We start from the raw sequence: 23920 nt of genomic DNA, 5'->3' as shown, positions 1-23920 counted from the left end.
AGGTCAACAATATAAAAAAAGCTGAATGAAAAGGCATAAATAAGTTACAAATTGTGGAAAAAGTTATTGGGAAATGTTTGAAAATACATGGTACATTTCATGCACATGAGTAGACCATGGTCCACAATGCTCTGAGATAATGGAACTATGGGATCTTGATCGAGTGAGTTGACACACCTACAAATTACCTACTTTTTTATATATATTTTATGCTCAATTTTAATGATTTTTAATGATATTACACTTTAAAGAAGGTATTTTGCATATTTTTTTGTTTCAGGTATAAGAAATAAACTTTTGGAGAAAATGAAGCAAAAAATGGTGCAATTTAGAGTAAAAACGAGCAAGAAAGAAAATTTAAAAACGAGCAAGATTTAGAGTAAAAACGAGCAAGAAAGAAAATTCTGACTCGACACATTTTGATGTCTTTTTATGCTTAATCTACTTTACATTTCTCAAATGTATTTAAATGAAATTACACTTTAAATAAAGGTTGGTTTCATGCTTATTTTGTATGAATATCTGTTAGGAGCAAAACACAACTGAAACAGGGCAAAACAGAGAAACAAAGCAAAATGGTGGAGCTGCTGCAGATTGGCGCATGATGCGCCAAAATCCAGAGAACTGGAGCATGATGCGCCAAAGACGACTTTTTACGGATTAAGGCGGTTCAGAATGAATTTTGCGCAAATTTTCAAAGGGACACTTGTTCTAAACACCCCTTGGAGTGATTCAATGCATCTAGACAATTTGGAAGGTTCTTTTATTAAGGGATATGTCTCTTCTAAGGGATATGTCTCTTTATTAAGGGATATGTCTCTTCGATCAATGGACATGCCTTTTCAATTCAAAAAAGTTGACTTTTGGATAGAATTTTAGAGGGAATTTTGAATTGGCTTTATGATATGCATTAGTAAAAATTATTGATAATGATATAATATATGATTTCGTGGGAGAATCACATTTGATTTCATGGGAGAGCATTTCATCCATGGGGTTGAGTGCAAGTTGAGTGCAAATAAATAGGAGTTGAATGCAGAATTGGAGATTTTAAGGTGACATGCAGAATTGGAGATTTTAATTGGAGATTTTAAGGTGACAGATTAAAATTCTCAATTTGGTCCAGTTGATTAGAAGCTGATGCGAGATTGTTAGCCCTCAATTGAGGGAGTAGTGAGAGCTCTGGAGTGACAGTCGGTATCCTCCCAGCCCGATCACGGCATTAGGGATCAAAGTCTACATTAGTCAATATTCTTTATGGACTTGGAAGAGGGTAAAAAATAAGATTGTTCCTATTTGGCCCAAAACAATTTTTTATATATTTTTTCAAATGATTTTAATTACTTCACTAACCATGTATTCATTGTAAAAGGGAATGATACTTTCTTAAATTTGAATTCTTCGTCACAAAACTTTTTTTAGTCTTTGTAAATTTAACTTTGAAGTTTAGAAATTAGTTTAGTAAACTTAGTTCTTTTAGTTACATTTTTGTTAGCATTCATTAAACATATTTTAACTTGGCTTTCTTACTTTAATTTTTATAGTTTGAATATTGTGATTTATGTTACTATCATAAGAATTTTCATCTTCCAAACTAAGATTTGATAGTAGTGGACTAGAATTAGCCTAAATGATTTCTTACTGCGCTTCTCTGTGGGATCGATACTGGGGTTTTTAAAGAAAACCCTATATTACTTGAAGCGATACATGCACTTGCGTAGAACCACTACTATATGAACTATTTTATATATTTCATATAACATTTTGATTTTGCACATTAACTACTTAATATAAGTTGGGTCAAGTTTTTGGTCATATTTTTGAAAGCTAAATTACTGTGTAATTTCGGGAAGGGTTAAGTTTTTGGCATTATTACCGGGGATTTAAATTAACATAAAACACGCAGAAAAATAACACACACTAGGGGTGCATCATGCGTCATCATTTCCCCCAACATTTACTCCTATGCTCATAGTGTGATTCTATAAATTCAAAATTTTAAATTTCCTGCCATTATGCGATGAGAAAATTAGCTTTCCAATGATTAGCTTTAATCAGAAGTGCTCTCCCATTATTGGGAGGGGTGATTAACCATAAGAACTTCTGCCTAAGGGAAACCTCGAACCCCAATCTCAAAGTCATTGCAAAATGAGGGTGAAATCTCTAGGTAGTGTCTTCTCTACTATATCATCTATCTTTTGAACATTTAACCAGGAACCTTACGGTAAACTTCCCAGCTCATTCCTCTCATTTTCGAGGGAGATTGGGGCCATTTTGAATTTTTGGAGCACCCGGTAGGTCTAGAAAAGTGTGAGCATCGTGCTAGTTTAGGATAGAATTAATGCCTCAGATGGACTATGCTAGAGCGCTTGATTGTGTGCAGAGTTGATGGTAGTTACATGCACAATCAATGTCATCAAACTTTATTTGGGATTTTGTGTGAAAAATGTGCATGAGTGAACACAAGAGAAGGCAAGCCAACATTGGGCTAATTTTACTATGCCAAGCATTATTGTGGTACAACCTTGAGATTTAAGTCGACCTTAACATAGAATTTTGTTTATCGAGGTAAATTTTATATATTTTCTTATATTTATTTGATACATAAGCAAAATAAAAATTTTTAGAAATAACATATTATGTAGAGTTTAACATTAAACAAAGAGAATAAAATTTTAAAAAGTTAATATAAAAGTTACAAGATGAATAATTTAAATAGAGTAATTGTTAAATTTAATCTAATAATATTAATATTAAATTAAAATGGAGAAATTTAAATGAATAAACCAATAGATAAAGATTATTCAAGTAAAAGTAAATAATTTGATTAAAATTTATTAATATGAAACATCAAAATAAAGAAAGTGAAATTAAAGGAGTAAATGAATAAGGGCAAAAATAAGTTGACTCTTATTACAGTTGGCTCTCTCACTAATAAATTGTTATAATGATATTTTGTTTATTCTAAATCGCTTACATAAGAATGACATTTATTTAGATAACTTAATACTACAAATATGATATGATTTTTCACAATTAATTGGATTGGTTATATAATAATAAATGCCAATAATTTACATAATTATACTTATTTATTATATATACTAATTATAATAAAAAGATAAAGATTGATATGCAAAACATGAATAAAATGATTTGTAGTATGCTTATCTATGCATTATTATTTGATGAAGTTCTTCATTTTATGATACTAGCTAGGGACACTAATGCAAAAATTCATGTAAAGTAGAAAAGAATATTGATAATGATATAAATTAATTGGTATAATTTTAAACAGTGCTCATATGATGAATATAAATGACATAGATATTATAAGATATTGTATTATAGAATGCTCTGTATTTACTTAAATAGTCATAGCTGAATCATAAATGCTCCATAATTTTTATGATGATTTATTACATTTAATTGTCATTTTGTTACTATAGTTTAGAAATATGCGTATTCACCAATGATTCATTGTTCATAATATTTTAAACTAATATTTTTCATGTTTAGGTTTTGAATTAGAAATGAGTGATAGAAAATTAAATGTGTATTAAAGATGTGAGAAAAATAAACTCCATTTTTATTGTTTATTTTAAATTAGTTTAAATTAGAATCGTTAAAGACTCTTTAAACTCAGTGAAAAATTATTTTTTATTACTCAGTATAAGTTATTTGTTACCATTTTCAAAATTTCAAAACCTCGGCCTGGATTGTAACACTATCATGAGTTCGAAGATGTTCAAAAAATATAATTTTGTTTTTCAAACAAAATTCAAACATAATTCAAACACTTATTCTAATAATGTTCATAAGACACTCTTTAACTTTGTATTAGAGCTACATTTAAATGGCCTAACATGCAATATATAAATAAAATACTGAAAAAATTGCATGTAATAATTAAAGTTGTTGATAAATGAAGAAATCTAAGTATTAGTTATCTTACTCCCCTTGAGCAAGCAATACAAAATGTGAAAGGTTTGACATCATTCTCTTATCTATTTTAGTCAGAGATATGTTTTTGGATATATGTGACTAAAAAATAAGGAAATTTAACATATGTGCCAAATATTTCATATGTATTTAAATATCTATCACCTATAGTTTAGATTTACATTTATTACACCTTGGTACATAAACCTAAGCATGAAAATATGTATTTTAGTTTTATGAAATTGTATTGTCATATTTTCTATGTAATGCCAAAGATTTGGATGCTTTGGATATAAATATAAAAGTATTAGATATGTAAACATGAGAGAATCACGTGAATTGTAGGTAAATGCACCCAAAAATAAACAAGAATGGTTATATTTATTTAATTTTTGCTCTTGCAATACATATCTCACTTATTAATTTGTTTGTATATTTTTATTTTTGGAATATAAAATAATAAATTGTAAAATAATTTTCTAATGATCTCATTCAAGGGATAATTGAGATGAATAATACATATGAAAATGTATTAGAGCATATATCTTTTAATTTATCATTTATTATTATTATAAATATGTCATAAAAAAATAACTATATAAAATATTTGATATTTTCATTCTAAATAAAATTGCATGAACATATTAAAATTGATTTTAAAATTGAGTATAAAGTAATTTGCACTTGCCCACTTGGGTGGTGGACTCGAGTAGAGTCCAGAGAGGTGACCACCCCCCCTCTTCCCCCCGGCCCCGCTAAAATTTAGATTTTGTTATATGGGATAATAATTTGGTCTTTTGCACCTTCTGAAACATCAATTATGTCCCTCACAAATTCAAATTTTTACTTATATAGGAGAGAATTCCATAAAAACACATAAATGAATACCTAGAAAGGAAAGAAAGTAATATATAATTATTGTTCTTTGCCTTTTACTATCATTAATAATAAAACAAAAACTATTATAATATCAATTTAAGAATTAATTTATGGCTTGTTTGGGCTTTCTTTTTTTATATATTCTTTTTACTAAAATATTTTTATTTTTATTTAAAAAAAGTTATAAATGAACTCTTTTTACAAAAACATTCACAATTTTTTAACATATTTTGAATATTTAAAATAAATTTATTTATTTTAATTTATAAAAAAATTTATTTTAAATGAAAATATAAACAATCCAAAAAAAAAATGCATGATACCAAACACCCTTAGCATAATATCATCAATCCATAATATAATACGTGGGCATACTATCAACAAAATTTCAATGAAATGAATAAATTATAATTCAAATTAAAATACAAAAACTTTAACAATTTGAAAACATAAATACTGAAAATAAAAATTAAAAAAAACAAATATAATTTTAAAAATATTTTAGCCATTGGTATCATTAACGGCAGCATACCATGCAACAACTTTCCTTTTTAAGCCTTTCCGCGGCCGTCGAATCCCATCCGAGCCAACCATTCGATTAACGGTCCTCGTACCACAGCTAAAGCTGCGCTGTTATTTCTCGCTGTCAATTGAAGACTTTCCGTTAAAAGTCAGACAATAACAGAAAGTAACGGTCTCAACGGACAAAAGTCAAATCTTTTCCTCTCTGGCATTCAACGCGGCAAATTCCTCTGCCCGCACCGACGTCTATAAATAGGTTTACGGGACAAGGTTAGTCCCGCCTTCCCCACCTCATATATCCATGCAAGGAGGGTTTAGTTCTCGGACAATCGGGGGCTGGTGTTAGAGGGAGAGGGTCGATCCGGTATGTTCGGTACTTCGTCCCCTGCCTCCATCCACATTCTCTAATCGTCCCGCCATTTTCTTTTCTTCCAGGTCCGGATCGTCGTCTCCCTCTCGCCATCCTCTGTCCACTAGGGTTAGGGTTTTATAAAACCATCTGTCGACTTATAGATCTCGAACACACCCCAATGCCATCTATTTCCCTTTAGGTTTGCTTGATTATCTCGATCCTTTGATTTACTTTTGTTTCTTTGTAATAATTAATTTTTTAGTTTAATTTAATTTGTTCGGATCGATATGGCTAGGTTGGCGTTGAACGGGAAGAATGGAGAACATGAATGGGGCAGCCAGTTTCAGGGGGAAACGATCGGGATTAGAAGAGGAGGCACGGCATAGAAGCCCTGATGAGATAACGGAGGAGGATTTTGCATGGGTGGCGGAAATAGTTGACGAGACAGAGACTCCGATTAAGAAAAACACTTCTCCCAGGTATTTTGTTGACTCTTCTGCTTGCTCTAATGCTTGTCGATTTCATTCTACTCCTTCTAACGTTCCACGAAAGGAATTCAGGCCTTTGAGGTTCATTCGCGGGCCTACTTGGTTTTCAAATAAATCTCTTCACTATGACGAAACTTGGCGTCAGTATCTGGAGGAAATCTCTCTAGGGCTCAGCATTGGGAGAAATTCTAATGGCCTTCACGCTGCACAGGGGAATGCTTCGACATCTAATGCCGCCCCTGAAGGTTCAACAAGTTGCCCAGACAGGAGGAATGCCTTTCAGGCCAAGCACGCTCAATCAGATTCAGATTCAAGACGGGCTAGACAGTAAGCATTCAACTAATTTGTTAACATTTGCCTCTCTTTTTTTTCCCTTTAGTTTTAAAATCTTAAATCGCCATTCTTGCCACAAATTCATGCTAAAGTCAGGTAGGGGTGTAACTGAGCTAAGCCGATTCGTTGTCCGGCTTGAGTTTGGCTCAGTAAGTGGCTCGTCGGCGAGCCAGCTCTTTCAGCTTAATTCAATTATTTAATTAAACTCAAGCTCAAATCAAATATGGTTAGAGTTGGAGGTGTAAACGAGCCGAACACAGACTCAGCTTCTGTTCCGCTCGTTTATATTTCAAACACATAAAGTTTGTTCGTGTTTGGCTTGTCCGCTTAGCAAGTCGAACACAAGCTGTTCACGAACAAAAAGTCGTTTTGCCACCCCTAATCACGTAGCCATAAGATATTAATGGTTGTGGTAAGATTTAAAAATTATTGTTTATATTATAACATCTTTTGAATCTAATTTAATAGATTTTATTCTGTTTTCTTAATTAATACTTGTAATTGATTATAAATCTTTGTAGCCTTGTAGTTAATTAAATTTTTAAAAATACTACTTAACAATATATATATATATATATATATATATGATAAGTAGTATTTCAAGCCAAAATGAGATGAACAAGAACGAACAAATCTTTGTTCGTGTTTGGCTCGTTAACTTAGTGAACAAGCCGAACAAGAGTTGTTCCAACGAACCGTGTTGTCTTGACAACCCTAAACACAACTAGAAAGAAGTCATTTGTTTGTGTTTGGCTCGTTAACTTAGCGAACGAGCCGAACAAGAGTTGTTCCATCGAACCGTGTTGTCTTGACAGCCCTAAACACAACTAGAAAAAAAATGACTTCTCTTACAAATCAGTCACCATCAATCTAGATGTAGTAAGTTTTCTGCTTACGTAGGCCACGCCTCTTTAACAATATGTTTTTATCTCTTAAATCCACATTACACTTATTTTAGAAAAAATGAGAGTGTCAATTTAACTTGTTCATGTAAACCGTTAAGACATATTCTTAAAATTTATTGAACTTATTCTAAAATAAGTGGAACACAAATTTTAATTGGTTCATCCTTTATTAAACTCATGAAAAAGAAAAGATATTTGTAAAAATTTTTCTTATCTAAATTTAATTAAAAGTTATTTTTTTCTTTAATCCTATATCACATTAAAAAAAAATCCATCTTCAGTGCATTATTAAAGCTCAATATTTTTGAATTTCAAAACAATCCTATTTAATAAAAAAATTTACACTTCAGATTAATTTAAATTAATTAATAATTATGCCATTACTTTCAAAAAAAGAGATCAAGCCAGTCCTTAGAAAAATGTACATACCACACAATTCTTATGTATATCTCACACGTAGACTTTAATATTTACATCAATAATACTCGAATCTTTATCATCACATTAAAATGACTACTTTTACTAACTTATTAAAAGTCAAATGTACATTTTGATGCATAAATTAATAGTACCAAGAAATTATAAATAAAAATATTAAACTTTAGGATTTAGATATGTAAATCCATAAGAACTGTGTGGTATACGTATGTAAATTTTCATCTCTCTCTCTATTTATATATATATAAGTTAAGTGCATATATGGTATCTATATTTTTCTATTGACTCATATTTCCATTTTGTCAGGCAACCTCCTCGAAGGTCTCGGGGTTTGAAATTTCAATGTTTTAATGAACTGGAGAGCAGCATTCAGGCGTTGCAGGTTAAGTGCTGGCCGGTTGCCCTGTGTTTATGTTTAATAAATTATATCAATCTATATATATATATATTATATATTTAATTTTAATGTTGCTAATTATAAAAAAAAAATAAAGATAAAAAGACTTTCTCCCCACAAAATCTATTAACATTTTTATGAAGAAATGCTTAAATTTCCTCAGAACAGTGTTAAGGCCATTTTATTTTTGGTCACCACTACAGGATGTAACAGGGGAGTTCTTAAATGCATTGGGACTTCTAGATCGGATGTGCTTATTAAGCTTTGAAAATATGATCATGAGGCAGCGAATCGAGAATACATTTCAAGCAGAGCTTATAAGAGGCTGTAAGCATCCCATTCTTGGCAGTTCCCTTTTTATTACTTCTCAATTACTTGAATGTTTCATTGTTATTTGTTCTTTTCTGCATGAAATTTAGAGGAATTATATTTTCACTTTGAAGAAAAGTAAGGTTTTAAGGAATGAGGGGCTTCCAAACAATATTTATTAGTTTACTGGAAAACATACAGCAAAAATAGAAAAAAAAGATGAGAATAAGGTGAGGAATAACAAGAGCAAGAGTAAGAAAACATGGAAAATTTACATACACGCCACTTAAATCCTATGTATTCATATATACAACACCTAAACCATAGTTTTTACATATATGTCACCTTAACTATGAATGTAAAAATATATTATAATTTTTAGAAGTTAATATTGTGGTACTTTTGATGTGATAGGAAAGATTTGGGAGTTAGAAATGTAAAAAAAAGAAACTTTAGGTGTCATATATATGTAAATATGTAGGAATTGGGTGGTATCTATGTACCCTAAACGAAAATATTAAAGCAAAGTATAAGGTCATAGAGCATACCCTTGTATCATCTCCTACCCTTGTATCATCTCCAACAAGCTGAGGGTAAAATTCCCCATCCCTCAAAGGTTTAGGGTTTAGGAAAGGATACAAATAAATAGAGAAGGGTAGCAATTTATAGAGCAGAACTGATCCAAATTCCATATACTCATCACAGCCCCTTCAACACATTCTTTGTGTTTTATGACCAGATTGAAACCACTGCTTACCTGTGTTAGAGCAATTTATTGCCTCCTTTACATCTCACAAATGTCCTAAATCCTCCATGTTTGCTTGATTGCATCAACTCAAAGAAGAGTAAAACGGTTTTCTACATTTTTGTTTTTGTCATTTTACAGATCTGTACGACAATTATCTGCAAGAGATGGCTCGTCTTCATGCACTGTTTCAGCAGCAGATGTATCCGCAGCCTTCTTCATCCCAGCGTCGTTTTAATAATGGCAGAAACCTTAATCCCCAGTCTGCTAATAAGTCCTTGAAGCATTAAGAGACAGACAACTGTAACTGGTCTCCGTGTGTAATAATCATTTGTTATGAGTTTGAGTGATGGTTTGATATTGTGCTTTCTCCCATTGGTGTTTGGTTTTCAGTTGTGTGACTCATCAAGAGCTATGGATGTTCGGTGCCAAATTGAAGGTGAGTAACTTCATATTCTTCTCTATTTTATTCTATTCTATCACATTTTTTATAGCTTTTGTTAGGTCTACATACGATCCAATTCCTATGTATTTACATTCCTAACACTTTCATTTTACTTTTTACATTGTAAAAATTGAAGTTTGGGTGTTAGTTATGTAATAGCTCCAAGTTCAGTAGTCTTTTATTCTCTATATGTTTCCTCTTTCTGTGTTTTATAAGCATTCAGACTTAATCTTCTTTGTTATTTTGAAGGTAGTCGTTTCAGCATTCGGAACCATTTGGTGCCATGCATGTGACGATCAGGAAAGGAAGGCGAAGGCATCATCTCCTTGGGCTCTTCACTGCTGATTCTTGTTTTCTTTTGTTTTGAGAATAATATAATGAAATTGATGTACTGAATAGTAATGTTGTTTTTGTGGGAAGAGCATTTTGTTTGTTGGTTTAAAGTGCAATATCAATTTCTGTGTGTTTATTTGCTTCCTTCTCAAGATCTTCTGCTTCATTTTTCTGTTTGATGTGATTTATGCTTTTCGAGTTTTTTTTTTTTTGAAAAAACAAAGGAAGGGTGTCTCTAATTCTTCATTTATCCTAATTGTTAATCTATGCATGAAAAGGTACTTTTAAAAAGGTAGGAAAAATGGTATTTTTGATGTAATTTTAATGATTTGAGTTGTATGTATGTAATATGAATGTTTGGTGTTAAGTAAATATATGAGATTTGTGTGATGTGTATGTAAATTTCCTTAAAACTAATCATGTTGTAAGATATATATATATATATATATATGTATATATATAGGTTGGATGATTGCCATAATAATATAAATTTATGTATAAATAAGGGTGTGTTTTGGGCTGCTGCTACTTCGGTGTGAAGGTGCTTCGTGGGAAAGCTGTGAGAAGCAGCTTCATAGTTGTTGTCAGAAACTTTTTGCTAGGGTAGCAGTCAGTCTATCTAGATAATCTGCTATGCTGCAGCTGTTTCTGATAAAAAAAATATTTATACCACTATAGATATAAATTAACTAAATAACTACAATTTTCAAAATAATTATAGCAAAATAACATAGACATCTTTAAAAGTACATAAAAGATGACAGGAGTCTAATTTCCCTAATATATCAGTTTTAAAGCATCATTTTCACATAATATCACAATAATAAAAATTACAAAAATAAGTAATGATATAATAACATTCACTTTCATGTCAAGATGATCAAGTACTCTTCAAGATATTTTTTTGTTCATAGCATCTCTCATGACGTGGTCATTATTTAAAGTGAACTCCTCTATATCATCAACCTATCAAAAAGCTGCAATCTTCATGTGTTTTATTTATGAGACAACAATAAGATCTATCACAGCTGTCTTCACTTCTTAATGTGTATTCAAAACATTGCATATCACAATGACCGTACAAAACTCTTAAAGTATTCAATGGCCTTGAACGTGTTTTTCCAAAGATTATAATATGTTATGTTTTTAATCAACAAATTAGACTATATATGCAGAGATGCATGTTGTGTCCGTCCGTATGGAATAATTTTTCTCATAGTTGGGCCTAGAAGATATTTACATTAATTATAAGGGTCGATTACATAAAAGACACCCAAAATATTATTATTTACAAATCAAGCATCCTCTTCCATCCATTTTTCAAAATGGCACTAAAATATAAAATGTCATGATGAAACCCCAACTCATACTTTTTATTTTTATCAAATTTACAATGTTTATTATGCACCGTATGTAATTATCCTTTATAATATAATCTTTTCTTAAAGTTAAAAATAATGATATTTTCTATGTGTTATGAAAGATTTCAGGGTTATAAGTGCAAAAAATAAAGTTTTGATGTTAGATATGTAAATGCATAGAAGTTGGGTGGTATTTATGTAAATTTCCCTTTAATTAAATACAAATTTGTTTTAAAAAGTTAGGAAAAAAAGCTTCTTTTATGCAAAGGCTATTAAGGTTTGGCTTTAAATGTGAATAAAGAGTTTTAAAGGGAGAATTATTAGGCTGAAAAGAGAGAGGAGTTGATTCTAACTCAGACTTCACTAAAATTAGAAAGCAAAACCCAGCAAGTTTAGATGACTCTATTTATTGATTTTTGTGACGTTGCACGCAATAGCCGAAGCTAAGCTACTTCTTTTGGATTAGGAGGACGGCTGCCATAATCAATTTAATTACAGATGCTAATCATGTAGCTAATTATGGTGATTATTAAAATTTTAATAAATTTCCTTATTTTTGTAAGATATATATATTGCACAACCAAATTTGAATATAAACAAAAAAAAAAAAAATATTAATCTTAAATTGTCGTGTATCTAAATTTATGTAATTTTATTTTAAAAGTGAGAATGATTTAAGCCATGTTGAAATAGTGTGTCGCGTTGGCATCCTTGGTGTAAGACCTCTGAGGTTGGGGGTTTGAATCCCTTCTGACACGGTTGGCCTTAAGGAGGTGGTGCTCGAATTATTAGGCATATTAGGAGTGGTTGGAGGCTCGTATAATAGCCTCTGACCATTCCTTATATATATATATATATATAGTATGAAGAATTACATTTTTATTTTAAGATATCTCAATTTTAAAAGTTAAATTTTGTTGAGTGCTAGAAAAATTATGGAATTATATTGATGTCAATTGATAGAAAAAAATATTGGTCTGGGATACCGACAGACGACAACGATACAACAATGACGACCCAACCATAAAAATCAGACAATGATAGTCGAATGAGGGCGATAGGTCAATAATGCTCAAGCGAACATGATTAGGTGATAGAAATAGAGGGAGATTATCATCAGGGGTTAATGTTTAGGTAGAGATCTAGAATTTTTCAATTTTTTGTGCTTTCTCTTTGTATGGATATCTTCTTTATGCAGAATGAGACCCAATTTAGAAAATTTTGAGACCAGTGACCTATAATTTGTTGAATTCAAGCAATATATTTAATGATATTTGAGTGAGATTTTGAAAAATGGATGAAAGAGAATGCTGGTTTTGTAAATAGTAATGTTATGAAGTGCCCCTAAATTTTGCATTTTCATATATAATAAGATAACTAATGTCAAAATTCATGTTTAATGTTAGATATGTCAATATATAAGAGTTGAGTGATATATATGTAAATCCTCCTAAATGAAATTGGCAATATTTAATGTTAATAAAGGCTTGTAGGAAGAATTTTTAGAGTATTTTTGAGTTATGAACATATCTTATGATTTATCGTTTGTGATTTAGAAAATTTTTCTTATTGTTTACTAGTTTTCATTCTATTTTTAAGTAGCTTAAATCATTTTAGAAGTCTAAATGAGTTGAGCCAAATTCAAGTTATCTTCGGCTTAAGCATGAGAGCTTGATTAATTAATCAAGTTTGTGTGTGGACTCGAGCTTAATTCTATGGGTTCGAGTCGACTCATGAGCTAGCTTAATTATTATGGAGGACTAAGAGTTATTTTGATGCAAGAATCTTATAAAAAATAAAAATAAAAAAATGAAAAAATAAATAATAAAAAATTGATTGTAATAGATATTTATTTTTAGCTCTGTGCTTAAACTTTGAATGCTAATAAATTATAAGTGTAGTAACTAACAACAATTCTTAAACAAGCTTGCATACGAGCTAACGAGCACAAGCTTTGTGACAGCCCAAACTCTAACCCACTAAGGTATTATCCGCTTCGGCTTACTGGCCTCAAGTTTTACCTAGTTGGTGTAACTTTCTAATAGGTCATTCATCCTATGAGTGCTCCCATGTAAGAACACTTAAATTTTGGAGTTTCTAATGGAAATTCAACTATTATACCAAAAGGGGCTTCGATGTTTAGGAATTCAGCTTCATCCTACTAATGGGGTTTCACAATCTGCTCCACTTAAGTAATTGACATCCTCATCAGTTTGTGTATAGGTGGCTCCTACCTTGTATTTGTCGCATTTTGGGTTCAAGAGGTAGCTTTCAAGGCGTAACATTTTTTTTTTATCGTGCTTAGTTCTTCCGACTGGTGCAATACATGATATCATTTGTGACAATCTGAACTCTGACCCGTCAGGCTATTGTCCACTTTGGCAGAATAGCCTCACAGTTTTCCTCATTGGTGTAACTTTCCATCCTATGAGTGCTCCCATGCGAGCACACTTAACTTTGAAGTTTTTAATGTAACTCTATCATTTAATCAAAAGGTGCCTCAGTATTTAAGAGTTTGACTTCAAGTTACTTAAGGCATTTCACAATCTCCCCTACTTAAGTACTTCACGTCTTTGACTGTGCTCGTACACAGAATCATTTACCAGGCATCTAGGATTTCAAAAGTGGCCCCTACAGGATCAATAGCTGGCTCCAACCATGTAGCACTTTCTTCAATATGTCACTTAGTTCCCAACTTCTGGATAGAGTATTGCTCTACTATTTGCAAGTGCCCGAACTCCAGCCCATCAAGGTATTGTCTGCTTTGGCTTAATGTCCTCACGATTTTGTCTAATTAGTGTAACTTTCCATGAGGTTTAACTTTAAAGTTTCTAATAAAATTCCACTATTACACTAAGACGCGCCTCGATGTTTACGAGTTCTACTTTATTCTACTTAAGGTGTTTCAAAATCTCCCCCATTAAAGTAATTGTTGTCCTCATTAGTTTTTGTATCTCAAAATAAATGACCAGTCATATAGGGTTCTAGAGGTGACTCCCACCATATAACATTTTGACTCATCTTGGGTTCAAGAGGTGGCTCCAATGGTGTAGCCTTTATTCTATATTTTACTTAGTTCTCATCCTTCAGCGGATGCAATACTCTAATACCATTTGTTAAAGTTTGAACTCCCACCCATCAAGTTATTGTCCGCTTTGGCTAAATGGCCTCAATCTTTTGCCCCATTGGTGTAACTTCTCAATAGGTCACCCATTCTATGAGTGTTCCCAATTGAGTACACTTAACTTTAGAGTTTCTAATAAAATTTCACCATTTAAACAAAAGGCGTCTCAGTGTTTAAGAGTTCAATTTCAAGCTATTTAAGGTGTTTTGCAATCTCCCATACTTAATTACCTTTGTTAGTGGTCAAACCTAGAATCATTCACCAGGCATATAAGATTCCAGAGTTAGCCCCTCCAAAATCAAAAGATGGCTTCCACTTTGTAGCACTTTATCCCATATAGGGTCAAGAGGTGGCTCCTTTGGCATAACACTTTGTCTTGTATGGCACTTAGTATACATTTTCTGGTTGGTCTATTGTTATAATATAATTTGTGACAACTCAAACTCTTACTCATTAAGGTATTATCTGCTTTAACCTAGTGGCCTCATTATTTTATTCCATTGGTGTAAGTTCACTGAAGGTTTCCCATCCTAAGATTGATCTCATGTGAGCACACTTAACTTTGGAGTTTCGAATGAAATTCCACTGTTACACCAAAATATACTTCGATGTTTAAGAGCTCAGTTTCATTCTACTTAAAAGATTTCACAATATCCCCCCACTTAAGTAACTAATGTCCTCATCATTTTTCATATTCCAGAATTATCCATCAGGTGTATAGGATTCTAGAGGAGGTCCCTACAGATTCAAGAGGTGGCTCCCACCCCGACTTAAGTACATGAAGTCCTCATAAATTCTCATACTCAAAACCATTCACCAGGCAAATGAGATTTTAGAGATGAGCCCTATTCAGAAGGTAGCTCCTACTTTATAGAACTTTATCCTATCGAGGGTTTAATAGATATCTCACATAACCTTACACTTTATTTTTATGGCATTTAGTTCCCATCGTCTTATCGGTGTATTGCTTGGATACTATTTATGACACTTTAAACTCTAGGAACCACCTCTTGAACCCTTGATAAGATAAATTGCTACATGTTAACAGTCACCTCTTAAATCTGTAGGGGCCACCTCTAGAATCTCTCATGCCAAGTGGATGATTTTGGGTATGAGCAGTGATAAGGATGTCAGGTACTTAAGTCGGGATGATTTTGAAACCCGTTAATTATATTGAAGTTGAATTCTTAAATGTTGTGATGTCTTTTGGTGTAACAATTGAAGTTACTCCTAGGATGGGTAACCATTTGAAAAGCTACACCAAGGCACCACAATGCTTAAGACTTTGGCTTTAATCTACTTAAGAGGGTTCACAATTTTCCCCACATAAGTAAATGAAATCATCATCAGTGCTCATACCCAGAATCATCCACCAGGCAGATGTGATTCTAAAGGTAGCCCCTACAAATTCAAAAGGTGTCTCCCACCATGTAGTACTTTATCTCATCCAATGTTTAAGAGGTGGCTTCCATGGCATAGCTCTTTGTTATGTATGTCACGTAGTTCATATCTTCTGGATGATGTATAGCTCTGATACTATTTGTCACAGGCCAAACTCTCACCCATGAGGGTATTGTCCTCTTTAGTCTAGTAGCCTCAGAATTTTGCCTTTTTTGTGTAACTTACCAGGATGTCACACATCCTAGGAGTGCTTCAATGAGAAAAAACCTAACTTTAATTTAAAGTTTCTAATGAAATTTCATCGTTTCCCCAAAATCTGCTTCAATATTTAAGAGTTCAACTTCATTCTACTTAAGAGGTTTCAAAAGTTTCACTTGTTAACTCCTTAAGAATAACTCAGGAGTCATCTACTGAGTCGAGTTTGACTCAACTCATGAACTAATTTGACTCAATTACATGTCTAGAAGTGAGATTCAATGTATTTAGTTGATTAATCTACTAATTAAAGCTTTTGTTTCTCTTCATGTCGGTGCAAGCACAATAGCCAAAGTTATAAGGTTTTATCTAATTATAGCATAGTCTACACATTATTATAGCCAATTTAATTAAACAGGCAATCTCTCTCATGCTAATCATGATGATTATAAGGTTTTATCTAATTTTCTCAATCTTTTACCAACCTTCCTTTAGCACAAACAAATCTTAGTGGAGTACAAAGGCACATGCCACAATGGTAATCTTTATTGATGAGATATGGCATGAATCATGTGTTTATTATATTTATTTAACTTTGTTTTGAAATTTGATTTATAATAATTTAAGTTTTATCATACAAGTTTTTTAGATAAGAATGGAAAGTTGGAAAAATTAATTTAAAATATCTTACTTTCCATAGTTGAATTTGATCCCAAAGCACTATAAATAAAGTATGATATGAAATACATAAAATATTATGTCAATTTGTGCAATTGGTAAAAATTTACAAGATATTTAATGTTTGGGATATTTTTTTTTTTTTGAATTTTTTATGATATGATACATTTCTTTAGGATGATTTACATACATAACGCTCAATTCTTATGTATTTATATTTTTAACACCTAAACTTCAATTTTTACATATATATGTCCACCTTAACTATATATATGAAAAGGTGCATATCAATACTTAAAAGTTAAAATAATGGTATTTATTATGTGATATGAAATATTTTGCGGGTTTAAATGTAAAAAAGTAAAGTTTAGCTTCTTGATATGTAAATATATAAGAATTGATTGGTATGAATGTAAATGCCCCCTTCTTATTTAAGTGTGCAATTCCTCACAAAACTTTATTAATTTTACTGAAACTATATAGAACTTGGTTGATTTTTCAATTTTGTTGAACTGCTAAAATTGAATTTTATTTTATTAAGGTTATGAAGGATTTGATGAAATTAACTTTGACACCATACAAGCTTTAATTGTGGAGAAATTATATTCAATACAACAAATTCAAAAAATTAAAAAAAAAAGGATTCTACAACTATATTGACAATAAAGAATTACTCCATTGGAAATTTGGAATTGCGAGCTTCGAAATTATACATCCGCTCGAAAAATATACATTAAAAAAGCCTATATTTTTTGTGTAATAGTTTGAATCATACGATTTTAAGGAGTTAAAATTATCTCAATTGTTATGAGTTGTTCAAATTACAATTCTATATCATGATGTGTAGGTTTCTAATTTTTTGTAATTATCCAATATCATAATCTTACTACGAAAAAAATGAACATGCTTAACATAAAGAAAGGAGTCAGAAAGAGAAGAATTTAAGGATTTAACGTGTCTATTATAAGTACATACTATCTGACTTGCGTAGAACAGAATATGTGAATCTTCAGAACTCTTTCTCTGGCACCTTATTTAAAAGTTTAGGTCAAAGTTAAAAGCCATAGGAATAAATTTGAGTAATACAAGTAAACTACTTATTGATATCAAATCAATATTTACTGTAAAAATGTGAAGTACTTCTAGTTTATTCTCTGAGGAAGATTATTAAACAAGCAAGGGATATAAGAAAATGACATTACCTAAGTTAGAATAAGACTAGATAAAGTCAAGATGTAATGATTGTTGAAGAAAGAAAGCTATCATCAGAGTTTGAACTAGTCTTATTTGAAAGAAAATGTAGTTTGGGAATTTAGCATTCTCTAATGCACTCAGATTGAAGTACTTACCAATTCACTACTCTAAAAAATTAAGTTTAACATTCCATCTTCACAAAAATCTCAAGATTTTATATTACTAAGCTTGATTTAAATTATAAAAGCTCAAAAAAAAGGAGCATATATGGATGAGAAAGCAATGACATAAAAAGAACAAAGGGTGCAATGTGAGCAAGTACAACAAAAGCATGATGATGAAAGAAGCCTAATGTATATGCAAAATATGTGGAAGTGCTTAAGCATTACATTCACATCATTTTGCTCAATCAAGGATAGGCATTCTAGTAAGTCCACTTTTCCAATTAAGTATGTTTTCCAAGTGAGCTTAAATGTTACATGTACAATATAATAAGAATTTTTGGGATATATTTTAGGAGACTGAATGATAACTAAATCTTAAAAGCTTATACAAATTGAGTGTCTTAACGAGAGAAATCCAATAAACCCACTAACAGTTAATTCTACCATCATTAAGGTGTTCAAATATTCATAAAATATCATCCGAACAAAGGAATCGTAAGATGTTGGGCCACTGCGATCGTTGAACCTCCATTGCCCGGCTGTCACCATTGTTGAATTACCACTGTTGTTGTCAGACCTCTGTTGTTTAGCTATTGCTACTACTGCCATCCGACCACTATTGCTTAGTCGCCACCGTCGTCAGCATTACCGTCTGCAATGCTTAATTCATATCTTTATACACATCCCATATTGTTAGCATTACATTGTTCTTTTCGGGTCATCATCATTTTCTCAATATTTTCCATCGCTTATCTAGTGAAATTCAAGATAATAGCTCAAACCATTTCTATAGTATTTTCTCATGGTTAAGGGAGTATAAAACCTTGTAACATTTGAATAGTGAAATAATTTCAACCAAATTAGGCCCCGTGATTTTTTTTTTCTTTTGGGTATTCCACGTAAAGAGACAATACTTTGTTTTATCTATTGATGTGTTAGATTTCCATACAATGCTAAAATGTTAGTATATAATTCTACCAAAGCACACAATCATAATTTGTTTATTTTTAAAATTTATTTCAGCTGGTAAGTTTTTAAGATTTACCAATCATATATTTAAGTGAGTTATTACATTCTTCTGCTATTTCTTCTTAGGAAAATTTACATACATACCATATAATTCTTACGTATTTACATATCTAACATCTATAATGTCTTGCTGTTATAAATATATGCATGAAAAAGTGTATTTTACCTTTTTTTTAAATAAAGATAATTATATTTTTTATGTGATGTAAGAAAATTGAGTGATATATATGCATGTAATTATAAATGTAAGGGTTTTGGATATGTACGTAAGGATTGTGCGGTATATACATAAATGCCACTTATTATTATTATAAATCACGTCACGTGGAGATGACAGAAAAATAAAAAAAAATTATTTTTTACAAAGGAATATTTCTGTGTTATTCTGCGTTATTCAGGTGTTATTGTGGTGATATTCATGTATTATTGTGTTCTGGAATATTTCCGGTGTTATAATAACACAATAACACATCAATACCACCACAATAACACCTGAATAACGCGAAATAACATAGGAGGAATACTTCCCTGTGTTACCGGGTCGGATCACAAGAAAACGAGTATTTTTTATTTTTTTATTTTTTTTTTATTTTATTTTATTTTATTTTTTTTTTTTCCGTCAGCTCCACGTGGACGTGGAGCTGATTCACTGGACTCCGGACGTAATAATTTTTCCAAAGTAAGATCACCCAACATCCAACTAATCTAATTCTTTTGCTTTCTGACGATAGGTTAAGCATATCACTGTATATTTAATTATCAATAATTTATTAATTTTAAACTTTATGTGTGGACAATTACTTCGCTTTACCGGCATTTAGATGTGGAGGAGATGGAACCTTTTTAACAATTTTTTAACTTCTAATTTAGTCTATTTTCGAATTTGTGCTAACCTTATTTTTTTAATTAATAATACATTTTGAATAGATTATCATCCTTATAAAAAAATACAGAGTGAGCTTATCAAGCTTCTAGCACACCCTAAGTTGGTAATATTTGGATGCATAATTCCTCCATTAAAAAATCATAATAAAATTATTAATACGTATTTGAAACGAACAATCATGCTCCTAGACGAAGAAGATCATCTTTCAATGATCTTAAGTCGACCGACAATAATCGTGATTATTTATGAGCGCTTCGGCATGTTCCTAACATTTAAAAAGGATTTCATGCAACCATAACATCATAGAAGAGCTTACAAGTGCATTGTTATTCTATCAATATTTAACCATTATTAATACCCTATTAAATATGGTTCCATTCTTTTTATCTTAAGCATTGCTTTACTTGTATCACATTTTAAATGTTCTTATATTTGCAACGCAAGAATCCCACTTAAGAAATGGCTTTTGCGAAAAGCAAATAATAATTGTTGGTTTTGTTGGAAAGATGTAGTCACTATCATCTCTAGAGGTGGTAGAGTGGAAGAAGAGTGTAACACACCATCGTAATTATTTTGTTGACCAAGTCAACAAAAGTTGCTTGCCACCACTACTATATATTCTTCAACTCTTCGTTGCTTCCTTGAGAGAGAGAGAGAGAGAGAGGAAAAGTAAATGGAGAGAGGAAGAACTGTCAAGGACATTGAAGAAGGTGATCATGAAAGAAAAGGTAATCATAAATATATCATTGAGCAGAAATCAGATATAGTTTGGTTCTGAATCTAGTTGTACTTGTAGGAACGTTGTGGTCAGCCTCAGCTCACATTGTGGCCGCGGTGATTGGCTCTGGTGTGTTGGCACTGGCATGGAGCATGGCTCAATTGGGTTGGGTTCTTGGGCCATTGATTATCTCTGGGTTTGCCATCATCACCTACTACACTTCCACGCTCCTGGCCGACTGCTACCGTCATCCTGACCCAATCACCGGGACAGTCAATCGAGTCTACATCGATGCGGTTCGAGCCTACCTCGGCCCGAGAGAGGTCTTCTTTTGTGGATGTGCTCAGTATATCAATCTCTGGGGTACTCTTGTAGGTTATACCGTTACTGCTGCCATTAGCATGATGTCGGTACAATCTATTTTGCATACATATTTCATGAATTTTAGTTCCATTATAGTATATAAGAAGAGAGCGTGAGAAAAAATATATATATATATATCATCCCTTGATGATCAACTGACAGGGGCGGTCCAACGATCAAATTGCTTCCATCGTAATGGACACGATTCAAAGTGTGAGTCTTCGGGCAACTTGTTCATGATTTTATTCGGGGTAGTTCAAATTGTCCTATCACAATTCCCCAGCCTAGAGAACATCACATGGTTGTCAGTGGTGGCCGTGGCAACATCGTTCGCATACTCTTTCATCGGGCTCGGGTTATCAATGAGCAAATTGATCTCTCATAGGGGGTTCAAAGGTACTCTATCGGGCATCGCTGGGTCTTCGCACACCGCCAAGACATGGAACGTTTTCTTAGCATTTGGAAATGTGGCATTTGCATACACATTTGCAGATGTCTTGATTGAGATTCAAGTAATTATGCCTCTGATCAAGAATGTGTGGTTGGTTTCCAATTGAAATGAGATGTTAATTAACTCCAAATTATTGCTGTATTTTAGGACACATTGAAGTCACCACCTCCTGAGACAAAGACAATGAAGAGGGCAAGTTTTGTGGGAATTGGGCTAACAACAATATTCTATCTCTCACTGGGTTGCATTGGGTATGCAGCTTTTGGGAACAAGGCGCCTGGCAATATTCTCACTGGATTTGGATTTTATGAGCCATTTTGGCTGGTAGATATTGCCAATATCTGCATTGTTGTGCATCTTTTGGGAGCTTATCAGGTGAGAAAATTATTAATGTGATGTGATTTTATTTATTTTATTTATGGATAAATTTCAATACAAAGTTATGAATTAATTACATTTGGGGTAATAAATAGGGAAAGCTTGGGATAAGGTTTTCAAAATTCAAGAGTATGAGATATTTTTCTTTAATTGGTAGGTATTACAATAGACATGTCATTACTGTAAATTAAGCTTAAGATGGTGATGGTGCATCTGAAGTGATTCATTTGACAGCAAACTTATGTCTCATTTCATAGGCAATGTGTAAAATTACTTTTAATTATAGGAAAAAAGTATATCATGATATTATGCAGTAGTATTTGTTGTTATAACATAGTAAATCATTAAAATTGAAATAAAAAAATTCAAATGTAGAGAGTATTTAAACAGTAACAGAAAATAACATAACCAATCATTTCAAAGTATGCACCCATTTGTCTTTCTATTTAAATATTATTTACCTTCTACATCAGATATATCTTCTTAGCCAAATAAAAAATATATATAACAATGTATTATAATATTTAAAAGAGGGCGACCAATCACATTGTATTTCTACTAACATGCTTTTAACCATCGAGTTTTGAACTAAACCTCTCCAAACTAAATATAGTATGTGTTTTTCTTTAGCAAGAATGTCTTGATCAATCTTAATAAGAAATTGTTGGGCAGGTATACGCTCAACCACTCTTTGGTCGTTTCGAAAACACGATATCAAAACGATGGCCAGAAGCAAAATTCCTCCACAAAACCTACTCAATAAGAGTGCCTTTTGGTGCAACTGGGCCTTTAAGTTTCACCCTTTCCAAGCTGGTTCTTCGCTCGTGCCTCATATTGTTCACAACACTAGTGGCAATGCTCGTCCCCTTCTTCAATGCGGTTCTCGGCCTCCTAGGTGCCCTTGGCTTCTGGCCTCTCACAGTCTATTTCCCTGTTAATATGCACATTGCACAGAGAAACATCAAGAGGGGAAACCCTAAATGGATTCTTCTTCAAGGCCTCAGCATGTTTTGTCTCCTAATTTCCATAGCTACAAGCATTGGTTCTATGGCTGACATCATAAGCAGCCTCAAAATGGCAGCTCCTTTCAAGTTGAATTATTAAAATCAAGTTTCTCTCTTTGTATGTAGATTGGTGGTTGAAGAGAATATTAAATTATTATGTATTTGATTTCCGAGAAGTATGATTGATTCTTGGATAGAAGAGATTGATATGAATTGAGCTCGAATTAAAATAATGGCCAACTAATGAGCTATATATGCTGAATTTGAATTGATTTTAAACAAAATGCAATCATCTTGGCTTAATACTTGATAGTTACGTATATTAATGCTCAATCGGGCTAGAATAAGAGATGAACTTGGGCTAAGTTGGCCCCTAATTAAGAAGCAACCAATAAAATCAGCAACCGCTTTCAACCATTTTTTAAATTCTCACACAAATTTCAAAATTTAAAATGCTAACACTTTTTTTTTTATCACATTCCCAATGGTTTGATCATGACATATGTAAATGCAACAATTATATAGTTTAAAAATCACCTCCATGCTAGTTTTGTAATTAATAATGTTTCAATTATGTATGTAATTATCCCTATTTAGTTGTATTAAACTGAATCTTAAATAAAAATAAGCAAAATATAATTCAGAATACTATATATACATAAAAGGTGTGCGTAGATGTGAATATATATAGATAGATATATTCACATCAAAAGATGTGACAATTATCAGTCATCATAAGCAAGATAGCCTAGTGCAAACAAGGCGAAGATCACTAAAAGAACAAAGTGACATGCCACAAAGACAGGAGAAGTGAATATGGAGACTGACTCGAAAGACAAGACCATAAAAATTCAGTATTTAGCCAAAATCGTTATGCTGCTTGAAA

The 23920-nt window shown here is 32.0% G+C and overlaps 2 protein-coding genes across 3 annotated transcripts; both read left to right on the top strand.

Annotated features, from left to right (window-relative positions):
- Nucleotides 1–5628: 5628 nt before the first annotated feature.
- LOC110025466 lies at nucleotides 5629–10199 on the top strand. 2 transcript variants are annotated; one of them, XM_020725962.1, is made up of 8 exons: nucleotides 5629–5707; nucleotides 5779–5894; nucleotides 5991–6174; nucleotides 6256–6510; nucleotides 8166–8241; nucleotides 8460–8583; nucleotides 9452–9749; nucleotides 10009–10199. In XM_020725962.1, exons 3-7 carry the CDS (start codon nucleotides 6011–6013, stop codon nucleotides 9598–9600), a joined length of 768 nt encoding a protein of 255 aa, XP_020581621.1. In that variant the 5' UTR covers nucleotides 5629–5707; nucleotides 5779–5894; nucleotides 5991–6010; the 3' UTR covers nucleotides 9601–9749; nucleotides 10009–10199. The 2 variants fall into 2 exon arrangements, with proteins under 2 accessions (XP_020581621.1, XP_020581619.1); XM_020725960.1 differs by having other exon boundaries at nucleotides 10005–10199.
- A 10572-nt stretch (nucleotides 10200–20771) lies between these two features.
- LOC110025464 (amino acid permease 8-like) lies at nucleotides 20772–23305 on the top strand. The gene is made up of 5 exons (XM_020725959.1): nucleotides 20772–20848; nucleotides 20917–21244; nucleotides 21365–21713; nucleotides 21800–22027; nucleotides 22703–23305. The coding sequence occupies exons 1-5, from the start codon at nucleotides 20794–20796 to the stop codon at nucleotides 23132–23134; spliced, it is 1392 nt and encodes a 463-aa protein (XP_020581618.1). The 5' UTR covers nucleotides 20772–20793; the 3' UTR covers nucleotides 23135–23305.
- The last annotated feature ends 615 nt before the right edge of the window (nucleotides 23306–23920 follow it).

Source organism: Phalaenopsis equestris, unplaced genomic scaffold, assembly GCF_001263595.1.
Source record: "Phalaenopsis equestris unplaced genomic scaffold, ASM126359v1 Scaffold000300, whole genome shotgun sequence".
In the NCBI taxonomy this organism is placed as follows: Eukaryota; Viridiplantae; Streptophyta; class Magnoliopsida; order Asparagales; family Orchidaceae; genus Phalaenopsis; species Phalaenopsis equestris.
The sequence above is the reverse complement of the archived record's forward strand: the minus strand, read 5'-3'. Positions and strand labels throughout refer to the sequence as shown.